At 36.4% G+C, this 20,334-nt stretch overlaps 1 protein-coding gene across 3 annotated transcripts; it reads right to left on the bottom strand.

The window, feature by feature from the left end:
* Window positions 1–445: 445 nt before the first annotated feature.
* LOC131190305 (pantothenate kinase 3) lies at window positions 446–20,334 on the bottom strand. Of its 3 annotated transcripts, XM_058167576.1 has the most exons (7): window positions 19,679–20,153; window positions 16,663–17,015; window positions 14,882–15,135; window positions 14,048–14,224; window positions 11,679–11,802; window positions 9,379–9,504; window positions 446–7,336 (listed from the first exon to the last, which is right to left on the bottom strand). In XM_058167576.1, the coding sequence occupies exons 1-7, from the start codon at window positions 19,704–19,706 to the stop codon at window positions 7,286–7,288; spliced, it is 1,113 nt and encodes a 370-aa protein (XP_058023559.1). In that variant the 5' UTR covers window positions 19,707–20,153; the 3' UTR covers window positions 446–7,285. The 3 variants fall into 3 exon arrangements, with proteins under 3 accessions (XP_058023559.1, XP_058023560.1, XP_058023561.1); XM_058167577.1 differs by lacking the exons at window positions 16,663–17,015; window positions 19,679–20,153 and adding an exon at window positions 20,208–20,334; XM_058167578.1 differs by lacking the exons at window positions 16,663–17,015; window positions 19,679–20,153 and adding an exon at window positions 20,208–20,334 and having other exon boundaries at window positions 14,048–14,219.

Genomic DNA, 20,334 nt, shown 5'->3' with positions numbered 1-20,334 from the left:
TGGCCATGATGTGTTTTTTACACTCTTAAAAAAATCACAGAAATGAAAACCTTTTTATCAAACCTTATGGAACTAGATAAGGTGAAGAGAGGGTTGGGTATGGAGGGACTTGAAACTTCAAGTAACTAAAAGTCATACTCCAAAATCTGAAGGAGCAAAAACCAAACCAATGTTGTAATACTTCTATCAGATTTCATTACCTGCTTGTACACACTCTTTGTAAAAGTTACTGATAAAATATGACCAAAATAAGAAAAAAATGCCATAAAGATTAGACCAAACAGTCCTTTGTTAGTGATAGCTTAAATATTCTTTCTCTCAGCAAGATTACAGTACTTCTTTGTTGCTGTGACTTTATCCACCAGTCAAGTTTATTTTCTTCTTAAACATAAGCTAGATTTCTTACCCCTTTATTAATACCTTCAAAAATTTAAACCAAATATGGTAGAGGGAACCATCCATTCAACTTTATTTAGAAAAAAATAAAATTCTGTCTACAGAACACTAAAACTAGGAAAACACACACAAAAGCGCATTATTGAACAACAAAATTAGATTTCACATTTACTCATGCAAGCTGTCAGGAATTTTTATACAATTCTGATGGGAATGAATGCAGCATAGGTTTCCATTATTTGGTTGCATGAAAACAATACAGAAAAGCTTTGACATTAAAAATAAATTAAACACTTTACAAAAGATATGTTAAATAATTTAGTAACTATGATTTAAATTTGCAAAACATACATTTTTACACCATTGTCAGAATCCTAAAAGCCTAGACAGTAAGTTTACTGCAACAGAATAAGGCAATATATGAGAAATGGTACTCACAGTATATTATATATACATTTTGGAAATAAGAGCATGTCATGGAGTTTCTAGGTACAATTTGAGTCATTTTTTTTTTCTTTTTTTAAAAAAACGTTAAAGTCAACTTTGCTGGGAAATATGAAGACTATCTTCTCTATTTCCAAATAACATGGATATTAAAGTGTCCTGAATACTCAAACCAGGCCATCTATAAAACTTTCATTTTTTTAAAAAAAACACCACTTAGTAGTTATCACTAACTGCAGCATGTTAACTATTGCTTAAAATGCATTTCTTCACTGCTTAAAATTAAAACTTCAATTCATTCTGATTCCAGAAAAACTCTGTCTGCAATTTTAGTAAGTTTTATGGAATGATAGGTTTACCAAAATACAACAGAAATTTTAAAAATTGTTTTCACAATAAAAATCGGTAGGGAACATAGAGCAATGGATTCAATTAACATGGGATATGTTGGTTAAATCATGGTCTTTACACAAACACACCTGAACTACAATGACTGATGAACCCAGGAACAACTCTTTTTGTAACTCTGGAAATAAAATTCTGTATTTTATCATACATATGCTAATTACATAAGAGTTTTATGACAAACTCTTTGACTACAAGATACAGAGCTTGAAATAAGACCATGAGAAATAGCTTTACCTTAGACTAACTTGTGATTGTTTTAAAGTTTCTCTCCATGCCCCTCACCTAGGGCTACTAAGGGTCTTACCTACATCTGACTTTAAACAAGCATTTGATAAAGCATTCTTATGTCACATTTCTACCTCCCTTCAGGACACCTTAAGAGAGGGCGCAAAATACACTATGCAAAAGAGATTTCACCATCAGAGAAGCAGCCACATCATCCCCTCATTCGCTCAGAGGCCTAGTGGTCATGGTGACTAGGCCCAAATAGTTCATTCTCAGTTGATATTGTTCTCCCTTCCTTCCCTCCCTCTCTCTTTCTACAAGGCCAAAGACTAGGATGAATCGGCAGGTGGAATTAAGAAAGAGTAGCAGCAACAGCATCTGCCAGAGTGTAGCTGCCTCCTTGAATCTACTCACTTCCCGTTGGGTCACTTGTGGAGAAAGAAATGCAAGGCAGAATTCAGGGTAGTCAAGTAGAGAACTGCCTTTCTGCAAGAAACCTTCTCCTGTCCAAAGGGAGATGCCAAAGCCATAAGGAGATACGGATATGTTTTTGCACTCCCTTCAGGAAGCGCCAGGGCCTAATTCTTCCTACTGTGCTACCTATATCTTCCTACACATTTCCCTCAGAAAGTGGAAAGGAAGCAGAAAACGCAAGGAGGAGGGAATAGAAGAGATTGATGTTTACAGTGTTTTTTCTCTCCTGGTTATTGGCTAATACTTCAAGTAATAGTTATTTCTTTATTAAAGATCCTTAACCGTTTGGTACATAAAAGTAACTCTAAGGAACAATTCCAGTACTATTGCAAGTTTTCTGTTTAACAGTTGAATGTGATTTAGTACAAAGCAAACAAGGAACAGGACCCAGGTGCTTACACACTTTTCCTCCGACCAAATTGTCTGAATTGGGGCGTGATAGGGTATTTTTAATACCCTTCGTTTATAACCCAGAGTTCAAACCTTGGCTATAAGGGGACCTACAGTCTAACCCATTTGGAAGACGAAAGGCTGCTTTAAACTAACCAGAATTCCTTTCCACAGCTTTGTCTCTCTCTCCCAAATTCCTATTAAGATATTCCAGGTGTTACTGTATAAGCAGCTGCTTGAGCACATGTTGCACAATCCAAAGCTGAATTCTGCTTTTTCATAAAGTATTCCAGTACAATTCAAAGGATACGACTGAGAATAGAGTTCTAGACTGTTGCTTTCCTATTTAGCTAAGGCAGCAATAGTTCTATCCTATATCAAATTGGCCTCCATCATACCGAGGATAAAAATACTGTAGAGCCAAACTGATCTAACCTTCCCATGGCATGGGCGCAAAAAGCTATGGTGTTCTCAGCCTTATATTTCATGAAAAGTTCTAGTTGTGGTTAAGTAATTGAGGCACTCCTTTTATAGTTTATTTTCAAGTAACCCAGAGGTTGCAGCTGAAGAGTAGAAAAGCTGTTTTATACAATACCCTAATGTCCCAGGTTGACTCCCTGGAATCTCCAGTAAAACTGATAAGGACACTGCCTGACACGAGGAATGCTGCCAGTCCATGTTGATAATACTGAATAAGATGGAGAATATTCTGAATTAATAAAGGCAGCTTTCTAGATTCCTCTCCATTTGTCCCCTATGCACAAAATACACAGTAAAGGTAGTAAGAGAATCATCATCATTTGTAGAAGTAAGGCTTGTGTTCAAATATTTGGCAAAACCTTTAGAAATAGATCAATTAACGCATGTCAGTCGTGTGACCAACAACTGAACAAGAGGGATACTTCCTGTATCTCAAACATGTCCCAAAACCAAATGTGTCCTAAAATGTTAACTTTTAAGGTAAATTAACATAAGGTGTTAACATAATTACTAAGGTGTTTACTTAGAAGAATGCTTGCTTGAAGGCTTCCTACTGATTTCCCATTAACCGTTTAGAATATAAAGTATATTATTTCATTTAAGAACACTTATATTGTGCTGCAATGCATTCTACAACATATTTAAAAGGAGGTACTTCTGAATTAAGGAAGCATCTATTTCCCCAAAACAGAAGGTTTGCAATGCAAAAGCTTAGTTACTTTTAATTTACAACAGGCATAAATAAGTTGATGCTACTGTTTAACATGCATATGACAAAATGGGGTGGGGGAGGCAGAAGGGGAAGTATCAATCAAAGAAATATGATCGTTCATTGTGTTTTATCAAAATTCTATACTTAAAAGTAAAGCTAGATTTAGTATAGCTCATTAGAATGGTAGTGAAAGGTGTTACTTTTAATGGCAGATTATTTTATAGTCATAATCCCTATCTACTTTTAAAATTCTACCATGCGTATAGCATTAATTTTCATTTAAGAACAAAACTACTGGATCCTAAAAGGAGGCTGACTTTTTAGAAAGCTACAAATTCTAAATTATATAATTTACGTAGTAAATCATATATTGAATTCAACATTTAAATTAGAAATATACTATCTACAAAACAATTAATTAATAGAGAGTGGTCATTCAACTGGCTCTAAGTAAAATTGTTTTTTTTAAAATCCAAAGACTTAACTTTAAAGATCAACAGTGTAATAGAAGTACACTCACATTAAGATTTAGCATGTTGCTGTTCAGGCTTTCAACGGGCATGATTCTTTTCCTTCTAATTCATCTATCTATTCCATGAAAGCATATTGCAAAACAAAAAACAACAACACCTACAGCTGATATTAACAATATTTTGGTGCATGTTTTGGAGATGATCACATTAAAATACATCATGCTAAACCTAAAACATTTAATTGCACCCTACAAACCAAATCCAAAAGACATAAGGAACATTGATCAAATACAGTTTGATTTTATATGCATTGTCAAATTATAAGATTTTATAATGCTTGGGGTTGGCAAAACACTAAATTTGCCAATCCCAAGCATTATAAACAAGTTGCAAACGGTCACAATACAATCTTACTATTGAAGATATAAGGAGCAGTACAGTGAAAAGGACCAACACACTACTATTCATTTGATCAGTGAGATTCCAAAAGATTGTGCAATCAACCCACACTGCAGCCTTATAACAAATCAACAGGACCACTCTTGTTATATTCTGAAATGGATAAAAAGAATGATCTGGTTTTTATACAATCTTGTGTTTTTCATGGAATGCTTAAAAAGGCAATATAAAAATGAGAACTAATTCAAGGAATGCAGGGGGGGAAAACTGGTCCATTAATGCTCTAATTCAGTAGTTTAATAAGGGATGATCATATGAGAAACCTTACCCAACCATACCTTAATGGAATAACCCTTGAAAATTTTATTAGCTCCAACAACACACTACAGATATGATCTGGTTCAAGAAATAAAAACTGTTTCCTTAGCAGCCAAAATTCTCTTATTTTAAGAGACTGTGTTTTTGTTTATCTATCTATCTATCTATCTATCTATCTATCTATCTATCTATCTATCTATCTATCTACCTACCTACCTACCTACCTATTAATCTACCTATCTATCTATCCATCCATCCCCCAAGGATAGAGGTAAAACATTGTTAACTACCAGAAAGGACTCTGGGACTATGTTAGAACTGAAAATAAAATGGGGGGAAAAATGCAATATCATGGGTGAATTTTGTTTGAAAGCTGCCAATATTCAAAGCCAGGAAAAGCTGAACATGTCATTGAAACTCCAAAAGGAACCTTAAGGCACTCATGTGACTGTTGGGACTGAAGAGCCATTCACTCAGAATTTCTCAAGGAGAGGGGAAAAAAAAGAAATGTCCCTTCTCTTGGCTTATCTTTATCTTTTCAGGAGAAATCTCTGCTGCTCCCAACCAAGAAAGCTCTTACAGAAGGGCTAAATGAGGTTGCTAACAGCATGAATTCACATGAACAATGGCAGAACTTTGTAACATTGCAATGGCATTTTTGTAAAAACACTATTTTTACAAATGCAATTACATAATGCAAAAATAAAAATAGAAATTGTCTAACATAAAAATTGCCAATGAATTTGTTTATGGGGCTTATTCCAAACCTATGATGTTACCATGATGTAAACCTGTTCAATTAAAAAATATTGTATGGTAAGTAATTTTTAGTAGTGCCAAAAATGTCTCTTCACAACAGGAAAGGCAGACAGAAAATAACTGTTTGCTTCTATTGTTTCAAAACTCAAAATGAAAAACAATAATTCTTTACTTTCCTGGTATGAATTGGGAATTAATCATACTTTGTAAAATAGACTGGCATTAAAATAATCAAGTATAACGTTTCTATGATGAGTTGTTTTACTGAAGTTGTATTTTCTGATTTCCTCAAACCAGTGAGGTACATACTCATTTCTGGATGTTGCCCTGTGCTATAAAGAGATAATTTCCAAGTTCTAAAAACAGAAAATATTTTAGGTGATTGCTACATACTACAAACCAATTACTAATACTAAGCATTGAAATATAATTCTAGACAAATGTTTTTTAAAAAAAACACCTAAACCAACCAATCTTCCAAGAATGCTGGAGTTGTTTTTCATATAGATATTGCTGTATCAAATATTCATGTGCCAAAATAGTATATCACCTTGATCAAGTAAAATAAGCAGTACCTAAAACTCAAGATGAATTCTAGTCAGTGGTAGATTCCCTTCTAGAAAATTTTAATTCATGGATTGGGTAACTGCATATTCCTTCAGGATACAATAATTACATCCTTGTGCATAGAAAGTTTCTTTTCTGAGATTATTCTTTTTTTTTTTTTTTTTGCTGAGGTCTTATGGTAAGCTTTGTTGCAGCAGTCTATTAAATATGCCACTATTGTAAACTTTACCATTGTATCCAAAGTGGTGTACAGTTAAGTATAGGAGTTTATCTCAAGGCCACACTGTTGCACCACTGGAAGAGTTTACTAGGGTGCAATGAAAACCGGATCTGTTGACTCTGCAGTTCAACCTCTATAGCTGCCATAATGGTTTAAGGACACAACCTAGTCCCAAGTTAATATTTTTAGTCAATAGAGGTTCCATGAGATCAACTCACTTTCTTGGAGTTGGGAAGTCACACCAAAGGCATCTTATTAAAGATCTGTCTTTCCAGCCTTTGTCATGCCACTGCTGCTTTGATTTCAGTCATATCTGCTGGCACTGTTTATAACAGTAATTCTGAGATATATGGGTTTGGGTTTTTTTACTGTCATCTTGTACTGTCACTGGTAGTTATACACACATTCTTGATTAATTCATTAAATCAATTGTACAAAACTGTTGCTGATGTTTTTACGTTTAATGTTTGGAAACTTAACACCGATGCCTGAATAAGTATTTCAACATGCCATAACTTACTCGCATTGAAACACAATATCTTGCATCAAAGATCCTTTCTTCATTCATGGCTACAATAAGTTTTAGAATTGACTGGAAATCTAAATGAACTCTTGAGCACAAGGCAACTCTTGTGCAACTACATGCAACCCAATTGCTTAAGAATAGTTTTGAAGCAAAACAGGGTTAGTATTGAAGGGTCTAGACAGTTAAGATTATGTCTTTGGATTTAAGACACATGCTGAGTATTAAATGTCTATTATGGCATTTCCCAACTCGATGCCCCTTATTTGTGTATTGCAACCAGCATAATTAATTGCTATACAAGCTGAGAAATTAGAAGGGGCACCAAGTTGGAGAACGTTGATGAAATGGATTAGAGAATGCCATATCAACTCCCCCCCAGTTAAAGACATTTATAGAAAGATTGCAGCCCTTCTGCTCTTCCAGTTGATATAAAAACAATATGTAATAATGCCAGAAAGGTAGAGAACCATTCAGTATTGTGATGGCTTTGAGCTTCAGCTGAAATTTGGCAATCCAAGAAGGGCACCGACTGCTCCAAAGTACCCCTGCATTTAAAAGAAGATTTTGCACAATTCAGTTTTTGGCAACACATTATATTTGATAATTTTGAAAAAATATACAGAAGCATGAAACAAAGTATTTTTTCCTTTCCCTTGTATAAATATTCACGGCAGTTATGAATTCTTTATCCTCTGCACCAGAGGTTAAATTCAATTTTTTTTACTACCGGTTCTGTGGGCGTAACTTGGTGGGCATGGCTTGAGTGGGTGGGCGTGGCAGGGAAAGGATACTGCAAAATCTCCATTCCCACCCCACTCTGGGGCCAGCCAGAGGTGGTATTTGTCGGTTCTCCAAACTACTCAAAATTTCCGCTACTGGTTCTCCAGGACCTGTCAGAACCTGCTGGATTTCACCCCTGCTCTGCACACTATCTTTCTGCCAAGATTACAAATATTAAGTCTTAAAAGAATTAACCTGCCTGATTCCAAGAACTATATGAGCGCACCAACGGACATTATTTTCCATTTAAAACTCTTCTGTATATATCTATGGCTACATTCATCTTTGTTTCCTACCAGAAATAATTTCTTAAGAAAAGAAATATTAAAAAATTGGCCAGGACTTCCTTGATGGGCTATGCAAGTAATTCTGTCTGGAAACTTCCTTACTGTCAATTATGAATTTTTTCCAACCTGTTTGCATATAGTTTAAAGAGGCTATCATGATAGTGACTAAGCTCAGTTTACTGCTAACTTCTCTATCAATTTAAGAAACTGCATATAAGACTACATGAAAATCAAATCTATGTGCACTATTTCTCTGTGTGATGTTGTGTTTTACAGGGTTTATAAGATTGCATCCACTCTGTTTACATTTTGAAAGAAGTTACTAGAAGACAATCCCTGAGTCTTTTCTTTTCAAGCTGTATTTTTTCAAGCAACTGAAACGCGTTTGAATAACTATTAAGCAGCAGTGGGCTGCTGCCAGTTTGGATTAACCAGTAGTTCCGCCCAGCGACTGGCAACGCCCACCCACCCACCCTAGTGCTATCACATCCTATATAATCATCGGTTTTTCGATGCCATGTGCATGATCACATTTTCAGTTCTGGGTGAACCAGTTGTCACAGTATGTGACACCCACCTCTGCTACTAAGGTTATCATTCTGGAAGTCCCTCAAAACCTGGTAGTGTCACCCTCTAAGTGATGGCTCTGTAGGGTGCTTAATATTTGGGATCTGTATATTTTAAAATGTTAATAATATTTTCATTTTTAATAATGACATTTTATATTTTCGGCATCTGTTTTTATGTATTTGTTGTGTTATTCAATTGTTGACTGCCCAGAATTGCTTTTTGAGAGAAGGGTGAGCATAATGTGTGATAAATAAATGAGCGAGTGAGTGAAACTATGACTGGGGTTGCACCCAACAGGATTTTGAAGGCCATGGTCCCAAAAAACTAATATAGTACAGTGGTAAAGATTACGGACTGGCACTTGAGAGATCCAGATTCTAGGCTTGCTGGGTAACTTTCAATCAGTCATTTGGCTCAACCGCTCTTAAATGGCTGTTGTTGTGTGTGTGGGGAGGGGAATGGGAGAGTGTGAGGTGTGAGTGCCTAAAGAAAAGATGGGAAATAAATCTATCAAATAAATAAATACATATTCCCAAACCAGGGTGGGTTTCAAAACCTGTCGCTACTGGTTTGCTTGTGGCTGCGCTCATGCGATGCTGCACAAGCGGACCCACGAGGGTGCGTAGAAGTGTCCGGGCAAGTGGGCGGAGCCTCCCATCACTGCTGCTACCGGTTCTCCTGATCTGGTGCGAACTGGTAGCAACCCATCACTGTCCCAAGCATATTGCTAACAGAGAAGTTTACTAATGCTTTGGAGTGAACCCTACTGTTCTCTTCAGAAGTGTCTTTCCACCAATAATCGTAATGGATAAAATCCAACATTTAAATTTGTCTCCGATAATTCAACTATAAATACATCATTTATGCATATATTTATATCAAATCAAGAATAAATATAACTACAGGATGCTGAACATTGATATCTAAAGAAGGATAGGATTGATACATACCTCATGTTCAAGGAACAAAGCTTTCAACTGGCCTTTGGACCAGTAATCCAGTGCATATGCCAAAAGCTTCATTGATAAAGTATTCACACGTAGAAAGTTACCAACAAAGACGACTCGGTTTATTTTCTGAAGGGAAAAAAAGCAATAGATATTTCTATTCCTGAATATAATCAAAAGCAATTCAAGTTTTCTCTCTGAAGTGGAAGAATTAAACTACCATTTTCAGCAACTATTGTCTCTGGATTTATTCGTAGATAAATATGCATAGGAGCACAGTCCCAGTGTTTATGTAAGTTGCATTCAATAGGATTATTTTACTTTACATACTAGAATTATATACTGCCTTTTGCCAGGTGTTGTTCCAGGATAGCCTACATTTTATTTAATTGTAGAAATTTATCAATTTATAAACATAACCACCCACTTAGAGCACTATACAGACCTGTCAGTGAGTTGGACCAGACATTTTCTTATTTGAATAAAAGCAGTATTTTCCTTCTCAGAGGTCTTCTGATCCAGATGAGAGAAATTGAGATTTCTGCCAATTCTCCATCTCCCTCTATTCCCAGACCATATCCTACCCTCTTCTGTATGTTCTCCCAAATCTCCATAGTAGATCTACAGTTAGTATAACAGGTTGCAAGAAAGCTGAACCATGCAAATCTTTTTTCACTTTAATATACTCTCTGAATAGAACTCAGCTCAGGGAATGCTTCCCCTGGTAAAAATACAGTTTGGATCCAATTTGAATCAGTATGAATATGACAAAAATTCTGCTTCCTACTTAAATTGTTTTTGAATTTGTCCAGAAAAAAAGAGATATGGTTGTATGAAACAGTATTTCCAGGCAAGTTTACTTGATATCAAGATTCATGCTTTTTTCACACAGCTAAGACATTTTAATTTGCTCAGGCCGCTGAGTAATTCTTTGAGTCATTTTTGATTTGTAATTGCTTTATAAATTTTGGTTGCATTTTATTAAATGTAACTATACCAACGATGGAAGATCAAAGTAAACTTTGGCCAATGACATCAGATGGTTTTCACATATCCCTATAATCTTAATCCTGCATACACAAAAATACTGTGGGCTATTCCTCAGATTCTTATGCATTATATGTAATACAATTCAACCACTGTTTACAGTGAAGCAGTACTTAATGTCTTCATAGCCCTGTACAATGCTGCTTGATCCATATGCAACAAGGCAGCACTGTAAAGAAGCCAAAGACAGCAAGAAATATTCCCAATGAGCAACTAATTCTTTCTCCTGTTGGAAAATTGGTTATGTTAAAGTTTTTCATGCATAAAAAACAGATGCAGAAATTAAGAGAGCAGCGCTTCAGAAAGCAGTAAAGGTAGAAGTGTGTTCACTACACAAACTTCCTGAGGAACGTATACTGGATAAAAACAATTGTTTTACAGTACTTATATGGCTGCTTATCTCATACAATGACCTTAGATGGACCACAACAATCCATAAAACATAGTTTAAAACAAAGACACCTTTCTCCCCAAGCATTAGACCAAACCTTATAATTCATATATAGTTAGCTAATAAAGCTGGATGGATTACTGCAATAAGCTGTACATGGGACTGCTTTGAAAATCATCTGAAAGCTACAACAGTCCAGAATGAGATGGAAGAGGCAATGATGGCATGCTGACACCACTGCTCTACAAGCTGCACTGGCTATCAATCAGCTTCTGAAGATAATACAAGATAAGTATTATCACCTCTAAAATTCTTAATGGTCATAGGGATTGGCTGACGGAATGCCTATCTTAATTGTTTCTTTCCACTGGTGAGAATGAAGGCATTCCTGGTTCTTTGATAAAAGTGTCATCTATCAGGACCCAGGAAGGATCCCTTCTCTTGATGCAGGAGCTGCTCAAGGGAAGAGCATCCATCCACAGGTCTGTGTGGCTTTCATTTGGGCAACATTCAGGAAGTAAGTCATTGAAAATTTGGCTTTCTTCAAGGCTATGAAAAGAGTTGTGGTTGATCATGTAGGACATTCTTTTTTGTTATAGAGTGTTTGCCTTCAAGTTATTTTTATTTAGAAAAATTGATTAAGCCATCCAGAGTCATTTGGAATTGGACAATCTCTAAATTGTATGATAGATAGATAGATTTAAGTGCCAATCAACTTTAGGATTGCTCTGGAGTATTTAAATTCAATGAAAGAAAAAGGACAAATCTTGAATAGAAATTATAACGAGAAAGAACAAAAGAATTGTTCCAATCTGCAATTTACGACAACACAAAGTTTCCACATCCTTCCCCTAACAATGTTTACCTCATTTACAGCACACATTCGTGCAATAGATCCAATGTTATTGGTGATAGTAACCAAGGTTGCTCTAGCCAGGTCTTCTTTGCTGACAGACTCCCGTTTCTCTTTGCAGATCATATTCCCAAAGCTAGAAAAAAATTTACAATATTGACGTTCATCAAAAAGTATATAATAATATCTCTCTCCACCTGTGATAAGATGTACTTCTTATATAAAAGCTGCTTACAAAGCTTGAAAGAACTCATGCCATGCTCTGTAAGCAATAATAACTGCTCAACAACTTTGGAACTCGAAGCTCAATACAGTTAAGCCAGATGGTGCACTGCCAGAGATCATTATCTATTTTGATGGATAGAAGCTTTTGTGAAACTCTGAAAAAACAGGTTAAGGACAGATTCTCAAGGAGAAAATCTATCTATGTGGTCGCTAAGAGTTGGCACATAATCGAACAATTACACAACAGAAAGCACCTTTGTACTTATAAAAATAAACTTGCAAAATTCCCCAATTAGATACTGATCTACATTCTTCTAGTTACACCTATGTACTTATAGAAATGATTTCCTCTTTGGGAGATCAAAAATGTTCAGTGTCAGAACGACTAGATCTAAGTCTAGCCTATTGTAAGGACTGTAGGATGGGAAAGGCTGGAAACATCCCACGATCATTAAATGCTTCATAGTATTTTGATATAACTCGCAGACCTTATTTTGTGCCCAGGCTTCCAAATCACCCTTATAGATGGATCAATTTAATTTTGACTTAGTTTTGCTTTTCCCCTCTGGAAATAGCAGGAAATTGGGTTGACAGTGAATGTATACAGGCATTCTTGACGTAAGAGAAAGAAGAACTGAGTGCAGTCGAATATGTATTTTATATATGTGAAGAAGAAAAATGTTACCATGTATCAAATAAAGGAAGAGTTATTGTGTCTTCTGAAATCAAAAAGTCCTGGGTTTTGGAAATTGTGAAAGGCACGTTCATCAGGCAGTACTGAAGATTAAGTAGTAGAAATATGAACAGAAAATAGTTATTTGAAATTAATTTTTCAGGACCAGATTAATTGCATCCTTGGGCACTCAAGCAATTAACTGATAGTCTGGCAAAATGCTTTTCAACTGTATGATTCTTCTATTTACTGCCAAGCAGTCACCTACCTATCACTGTTATCTAAAGAAAAAACTAATGCAGTATAAATTAGCTAATTCTGTCATTATTATTTTTTTGTGAAGGAAAAAAATAGATTGACAAAGTAGATACTGAATGGAAACCAAACATAATTGTTAATGGGAAAGAACGTTACTCTGAGCAACAAAGCCTTAGTCTGTTAAGCTATAAGTCAATCTTCTGTTTTCTAAGCAAACAGTTGAAAACCTCTTCAATCATATTATTATGACTATGATTGCAAAGATATTTCAAGATACCAAGATATACATATTTTATTGTTTAACTGGAATGCATATTTAAATCAATTTCAGTGGGCAAGCACTACTTGATAACAGAAGTCAGTTTGCAAGACTTCAATGGCAACTATTGGTGCGAGGCAATTAATTAAAATGTTAACCAGATAACTCTATGGGTTACAATTTGATATATGCCATCAAGTTGTTTTTGACTTGTAGTGACCACATAGGCAGATTTTCTCCATGATGATTGACTCCTAATCTGTTACAAGTCTCCCAATGGTGTAATCTTCATCACTGTAATCGAGTCTATTCACTTTAACAGAATAACTGAGCTGGAATGGACCTTGGAGGTCTTCTAGTCCAACCCCCTGCTCAAGCAGGAGATCCTATACAATTCTGGACAAATGGCTGTCCAACCTCTTCTTAAAAAACTCCAGTGATGGAGCACCTACAACTTCTGGAGGCAAGTTGTTCCATTGGTTAATTGTTCTGTCAGGAAATTTCTCCTTAGTTCTAGGCTGGATCTCTCCTTGATAAGTTTCCATGTGTTATTTCTTGTCCTGCCTTTAAGTGCTTTGGAGAACAGTTTGACCCCACTCTTCTTAGTATTAAAGAACCTTGCTACCAATTGTGCTTCTCTTCTCTTTCCTTCCTCCTTCCACAGCATTAGTGCTTTTCTCAGAAACTACGGGGCACGAGGAAGTAAATTTCACCTAAATGTCTTACTCAATTTTTTTCTATAAATTTTTATTAAAGAAAAATATTAAAACATATAATCTAATGGGTGGAGAGTACTATTAAAGGTAGTTTTTCCATGCCACCAACATATTTTCCATTTCAAAAAGATATTACTGTTCTAGATTTCTCAGGTATTTATAAATGAATAATATAATGTAATACAGTGGATATATTATTAACACAGTACATGTCATGAATTCAGGATCTGTGTTACTTTCCAATACCTACCTAGATGCCACTGCCCATCCTGGTAAGCCAAACCGTTCATAGTCTCCCCCATAAATATCCCGGACTAGCTTGTCAGCTTGTGTGCTGTCGCCTTTGGATGCCATTTCTAGAGCTTCTTCAAAACTTTCACATCCGGTCAGTAAACTGCACAAACCAAGAAAGGTCCCACCACCTAGACTGAACATGAAACATTTGTAAAATTATACTTCTTAACTAAAGCAATGATGATCATGTCTTACCTATTTAAAATTAGGAAAGAGATACCATATGATCAACTGACAACTGAGAAAAACATTTGTAAAAACATAAAACAGGAAGTGTATTTAATGAACCAACATATAATAAATACTTTAATTTCCACTACAGTCTGCCACTCCATAGGGTACTTTATGAACATTACTCTGAATGTAACAAGTCCAGCTTAAGACGTCTATCCGGAAACCGATTCACTGCAAGTCTTTTAAGAAGCTTCCCTATGCTTGACTAAAGATAGTCAAATAACCTGTCAACTCGCACCACAAATAAATTACTGCAGCTATTACCAAAGGACTGATCATCAGCAGTTGGGAATTTCTTAATCTTGATGGCTTTCTTTCCTTTGATTTTTTTTTACCTATGATTTAAAAATCATTTATCTAATAATTATCAGTCCATAATGTTCTCAAAAACAAACCTGAGATGGCCATTCAATATATTTCATAAATACATAAACATAAAAACTCATACTGTAAAATCAAAATATATTTTGAAAAAGACATAGCTCTGAACTGACATATTATCTGAAAGATAGTTGAGAAAGCACATTATAAACTTGGCATGCATTTATGTGTGTACCTTGTTCCAGTCACTCTCTTGTAGTTGTCTTTGGAATGAACTGCTAAAATACTGACTCCAGAGCCAATGTTTACAACCAGCAAAGGGTATGGATCATCTAGGTTAAAAGGCATCTTTTGGCATCTTTCCGGTTCTGATGCATTTTCAAAATAGTAGCATTCTGCCTGGCCATTAAAACTGACAGAATCTATATATAACAAGCCTTTGACGAGACAATCAAGTTCATCCAATTTGTGCAGCTGGAGGTCACCAATCTCCAAAAAGAAGAGGAAATGTTGATTAGCATAACATGTTCCCGAACAAAACTTAAGAGGCTATAGGCACCTGATCTTTCATTCTAGATCTAGACCATCCTCCTAGCATTGCTGTAAAATTTAAATTTTTCTCCATCTATACCAAATGAGAGAGCTTATGATCTTCCAGAAGTTGAACTATAATTATAGCTATGGTAAAGGTAATACTGGAAGTTATAGTTCAAAAGCCAGTTTGGGCTAGTGGTTAAGATGCTGGCCTAGAAATCAGGTGACTGTAAATTCTAGTTCTCCTGCAGGCATGAAAGACAGCTGGGGAACTTTAGGCCAGTCATTCCCTTAGCCCAACTCATCTCACAGAGTTCTTGTGGAGAAAATAGGAGGAGGAAGGAGTGTTATTTATGTCATCACCTTGGGTTATTTATAAAAATAATAAAGGCAGGATGAAAATATTTTTTAAAAATTTGGAGCCTGATTGATAGATTTGATATATTAAGAGAGCCACACAATATATTTATTATCAAAATATGGAAGTCAAGTTTCATTTCCACTGATCACTCATACTATCCTGACCCTTTTATAGAAACCTTATAATCATTATCAGTCAGTCAGATAACCATCTGACTGAGATGGTGTAGGATTTCCTGCCTGGGCAGGGGGTTGGACTAGAAGGCCTCCAAGGTCCCTTCCAACTCTGTTGTTATATTATATTATATTATATTTTTTTAAAAAGACTTTAGATTGCTGCAACTGATGAAAGCGTTATATTGCAACATATTGGAGCAGAGGGTTGTTGTATATATAATATGCAACACATGACAATTGGTAAGACAAATCAGATAAGCATGCGCCACTCAGTTCTAGCAAGTATCTAAATTTGCCAGATTGCCTTCCTATTTTGCATGCAATAATTGAACTTGCTAAACAAAGAAAAAGACAAAAGGAAACTGCCTGAACAGGGCAAGGCTGAATATACCCACATACTACTAATCCCATCTATGTCACCATATCTTAATTTTTTTTTGCTGTAAGACTTAAAAGAACAATTGGGGAAATCTTGCCAGCTCTTTTGTGCAGGATTGCAAAGAAAACAAGGAGTTATTTAGGAAGTTATTCCTCCCTACATGCAGACAGTGATTCTTCAGCAGTCAAATTCCAAAGTACAAATCCAGAGATCTCTTTGTCCTTATCAGACCCTTGCTTTATGAAAAAGAAGTGATTGCCCTGGTGGCGCAGTGGTTAAAGGGCAGTATTGCAGGGAAACTCTGCCCATAGTCTGGAGTTTGATCCTGACAGGGCTCAAGGTTGACTCAACCTTCCATCCTTCCAAGATTGGTAAACTAAGGACCCAGATTGTTGGGAGCAATGCACAAATAATGACATTGTAAACTGCTCAGAGTGCTGTAAAGCTCTATGGGGAGATATATAAGCCTAAATGCCAATTGCCACACAGATTTATTACTTTATCACCACAATCAGTATACATACTCTGTCAGTCAGAGTGAGAGAACATGCAACTAAACTACCTACTGTGCGAAAATCTTCTTCAAATTTATAAGCACCACCACCAGTGGCACAAAGCACCGTATGTAGCGTTGAAAAGTTTTTATTTCTTCCCATTTGAATAAAAGTAGGCAAGTCATGTGTTGGGAATCTGATAAAGTGCAAATTTCCCTTTCGTCCAAAGAGTATCAAGTCTTTAAGTTCAAGGTGGACATCTCGAATACCAGTGGACCCATAGGCCACATTTGATGTTAAATATTTGCGAATACTCTTCAGACTTTCAACCTCTTCCTGCTCTTCTTCTGCAGTAATATCTATAGGTTCAAAATATGCAAGTTTCACTAGTGTTCCACCAATATCCATTCCAAACCATGGAAAAGCTGTGGAGAGAGAGAAAGAGAGAAAGAGGGAGAGAGAGAGAGGGAGAGCTTTATTGTTAGAAATACCAAATATTATTTTATTTGCCAGGCTTCTTTATTCTGTTAAACAATTAATGAAAATTATTTGGTGTTGATAAAAGCTCTCATAAGAGCAGAGGACAAGTTCACTTCTATATATTACCATGGATTCCCATATATCATAAGGATTTTGTTACACAATATATAGTATGCAACAGCTTTGTTTAAATTCTGTTATCTCCAATGGGCTGGTCAAGCGTGCACATGTAAATATATATGCATATGCATAATTCTAAGAAAAAACCCACTTCATTGTTTTTTCCCCCAAAAGCACCTATTTAAATTACTCAGGAATCAGTGAACTGAAGCTAAGGCCAATCACAATACTTTCAGAACGACTTAAACATTTGAAAACATTAGATGAAAATGTTTGGGTACAGATATTTTTTTTTAAAATAGTACTTTGCAATAGGATGATTCATCTGAAGAGTCTGTAAAACAGCATTTCCCAAATTGTGAGATATATGCCTCACTTGGGGAAGTGGAAACTGATTCCAGGAGAGGTGTAAGCATCTTTTAGTTTCACATTGTTACAACAAATTCACCCTTCTCTAGTTCATGTATGTTTAGTTTGCGGTATTAATTTTTTAGGGGAGATAAGGGAGTCCTGTTTTAATGATTTTTATATAGGTTGCTTCATAAATTGTAATTAAGTTGTTACAATTCATACTTCAAATAAATATTGGAACATAAGTCACCTGTTTATAACTTTTTATTATAGTGCAATAAAGTTAAATGAACTAAGAAAACTTTGCCCATTCTTTCTGCCAACAGAACAGTAATAATTTTCAGCCTTAAAAAATGAACAACCACATATTTGAAGTTAGATTTTATGGATTTTTTGGGAAACATGAGTTTGCATTATTCTAAATGCGGCTATCAAAAGCAAGTTAGCTCTTTTCGTTTTCAGAAAACTTTCTTTAGGTACATTTTCATTTGAAGGTCTTAAATCTTCCACAGTATCTTTTTGTTTTTATAGAAGCAGAATTTTCATTAACACAATTTCAGAGAAGCCTTATTTCTTTCACAGTCCTGCATTTGAAGGGGTCAGTGTTAATTTTAATCATTAGGAAGAGAAAGCAGTGACCTTGAAAGTGGCCACCAATGTTTTGTTCCAAGACCTCAGATAGAGAAGACACACTGTAATTAAGGAGTACTATTCCATAATATGGTGAGATATATTTTAATACAAAAGCTGTCTTGTTAAAACAACTTTTTACTAACTGATTATGCATGTAGAGCGGGTTTTTCAGTCATTTTGTACACATTGTTCCAATAAATCAGAAAGTATTTTATCCCTGCAAATATGACAAGAATATAATGTACTGAACTCAAAACTGAGAAATACAATTACATATATATGATTGTCTACAAATGTCAAAGTGTTAAACTAACCACTTCTCTTTTTTGGTATTTTAGGTATTAATACTGGCATTCCAGCTATAGAAATAAAAAAGTACAAGTAATATATTTTCAAATTTTAAAAAATTGTTTAGGTATAGGGTATGTTCTTATTAAGTTATCAAATGCAATACTTTAACTTAAATAGTCTTGCATAAATATTTTCATGCCAAGACAAACAGCAAGAAATATGTCACTTTTGCAGATGTTCTGAAAAAGTGAAGCTTTACTTAGGAAATTGTATTTCCCCTTGATCATTTCTGCTATTGTGGCATTGAGTACTGTACACTATAGGGAAGTATATAAGCCTGAATACTATTGCTACTGTAAACATTTGTAACATACATAATCAATTCCTTTCCACCTGGAATTTAGTTTCCTACATCCACGCAACTAGTCAAAAGAAAACAATACTGATTTTTTTTTGAAAATACACTATTACAATTGGAGAATTTGATAAATAAGCACCACTTATTTATGCTTTGATCACCGTGTATCCTCAAAAACAAGACCATCTTATATTTTTTTGAATCCTGAAATAAGTGTTTGGCCTTATTGCTATGCGCTGAAAAGCCTGATTGGCCTTATTATCAGGGGATGTCTTATTTTGGGGAAAACTGGGTATAAAAAACCCAGTTTTTTTCTCAGTACTAAGTTAAATAGGATCAATGGGACTTACTTTCACGAATGCATGCATGCACTGGATGCTCAACTACTAGTAAACGCCTACGCCACACACAAACACACTTTCAGAATTCAGTCATTTCTAATAGAAACAGAATTGGAAAAACCCTCCTATACAGAAGCTACGTGGTGGAAACATCCAGTATTGACTATAATACAGGTAACCCGTTTCTTTTTCAAATGCAAAAAAAAAAGAGGCAAGTCTAAGGAAGGAAGGAAGGAAGGAAGGAAGGAAGAAAAAGAAAGAAAGACAGGAAAGAAAGGAAGGAAGGAAAGAAAGGAAGGAAGACAGGAAAGAAAGAAAGAATAGAAAGATAAAAAAAGGAAGATAGAAAGAAAGAAAGAGGAAAGGAAGGAAGGAAGACAGGAAGGAAAGGAAGACAGGAAAAAAGAATAGAAAGAGAAAGAAAGAAAGAAAGAAAGAAAGAAAGAAAGAAAGAAAGAAAGAAAGAAAGAAAGAAAGAAAGAAAGAAAGAAAGAAAGAAAGAAAGGGATCTTACATGGTTTTTTGGCATCTTTGATCTTCATATCTCCGCCGTTGCCTTTGCGTAGGCAACTCCGCTCGGGCGCAGGCTTTCGCGTCTCGATGTTACTCAAGGAGGAGGCGGAGGCGGAGGCGGCGAAGAGGAGGCTCCGGGGGCTAAAGGAGGTGCGTGCGCGCTTCGGCTTCGCGGCTTGTGGTTTCGTCGCGTGCCGGCGGAGGAGGGGGGGGAATGAGGTGGAGCGCGCGCGCGCGCCGGCCTGACAGCACCAACCGCTCAAGGAGAGGCGCTGGGGCCGGAGGGAGGAGGAGGAGGAGGAGAAGGAGGAGGCGGCAGCCCAGGTCGGGCCAGGCTGGGTAGAGGCCGGGGTACCGTTGGCACAACGCCTTCAAACTCCCGAGTGGCAGCGCTTCTTCTAAGTCGCGCCGTCCCCTCTGGAGCCGAGCGTGAAGGCGGCTGGATTCCCACCCCCACCACACCGAGCCGGCCCCACCCACACACGGCCCCGCCCGCCCTCCCAATCCTCCCCCAAGGGCCGCCTGCTCACATCGATGGTGGCGGGAAGGGCCTCCGGCTGAGTCAAAACCCCGGCTCCGAGTCACCCCTCGGCCGACGGTCTGCCGCTGGATGCCGCAACGCCACCTCCCTGCGCTTCCTCCGCCTCCCTCCCTCCC

The sequence above is a fragment of the Ahaetulla prasina genome, chromosome 2 (genome assembly GCF_028640845.1).
Source record: "Ahaetulla prasina isolate Xishuangbanna chromosome 2, ASM2864084v1, whole genome shotgun sequence".
Taxonomy (NCBI): Eukaryota; Metazoa; Chordata; class Lepidosauria; order Squamata; family Colubridae; genus Ahaetulla; species Ahaetulla prasina.
The sequence above is the reverse complement of the archived record's forward strand: the minus strand, read 5'-3'. Positions and strand labels throughout refer to the sequence as shown.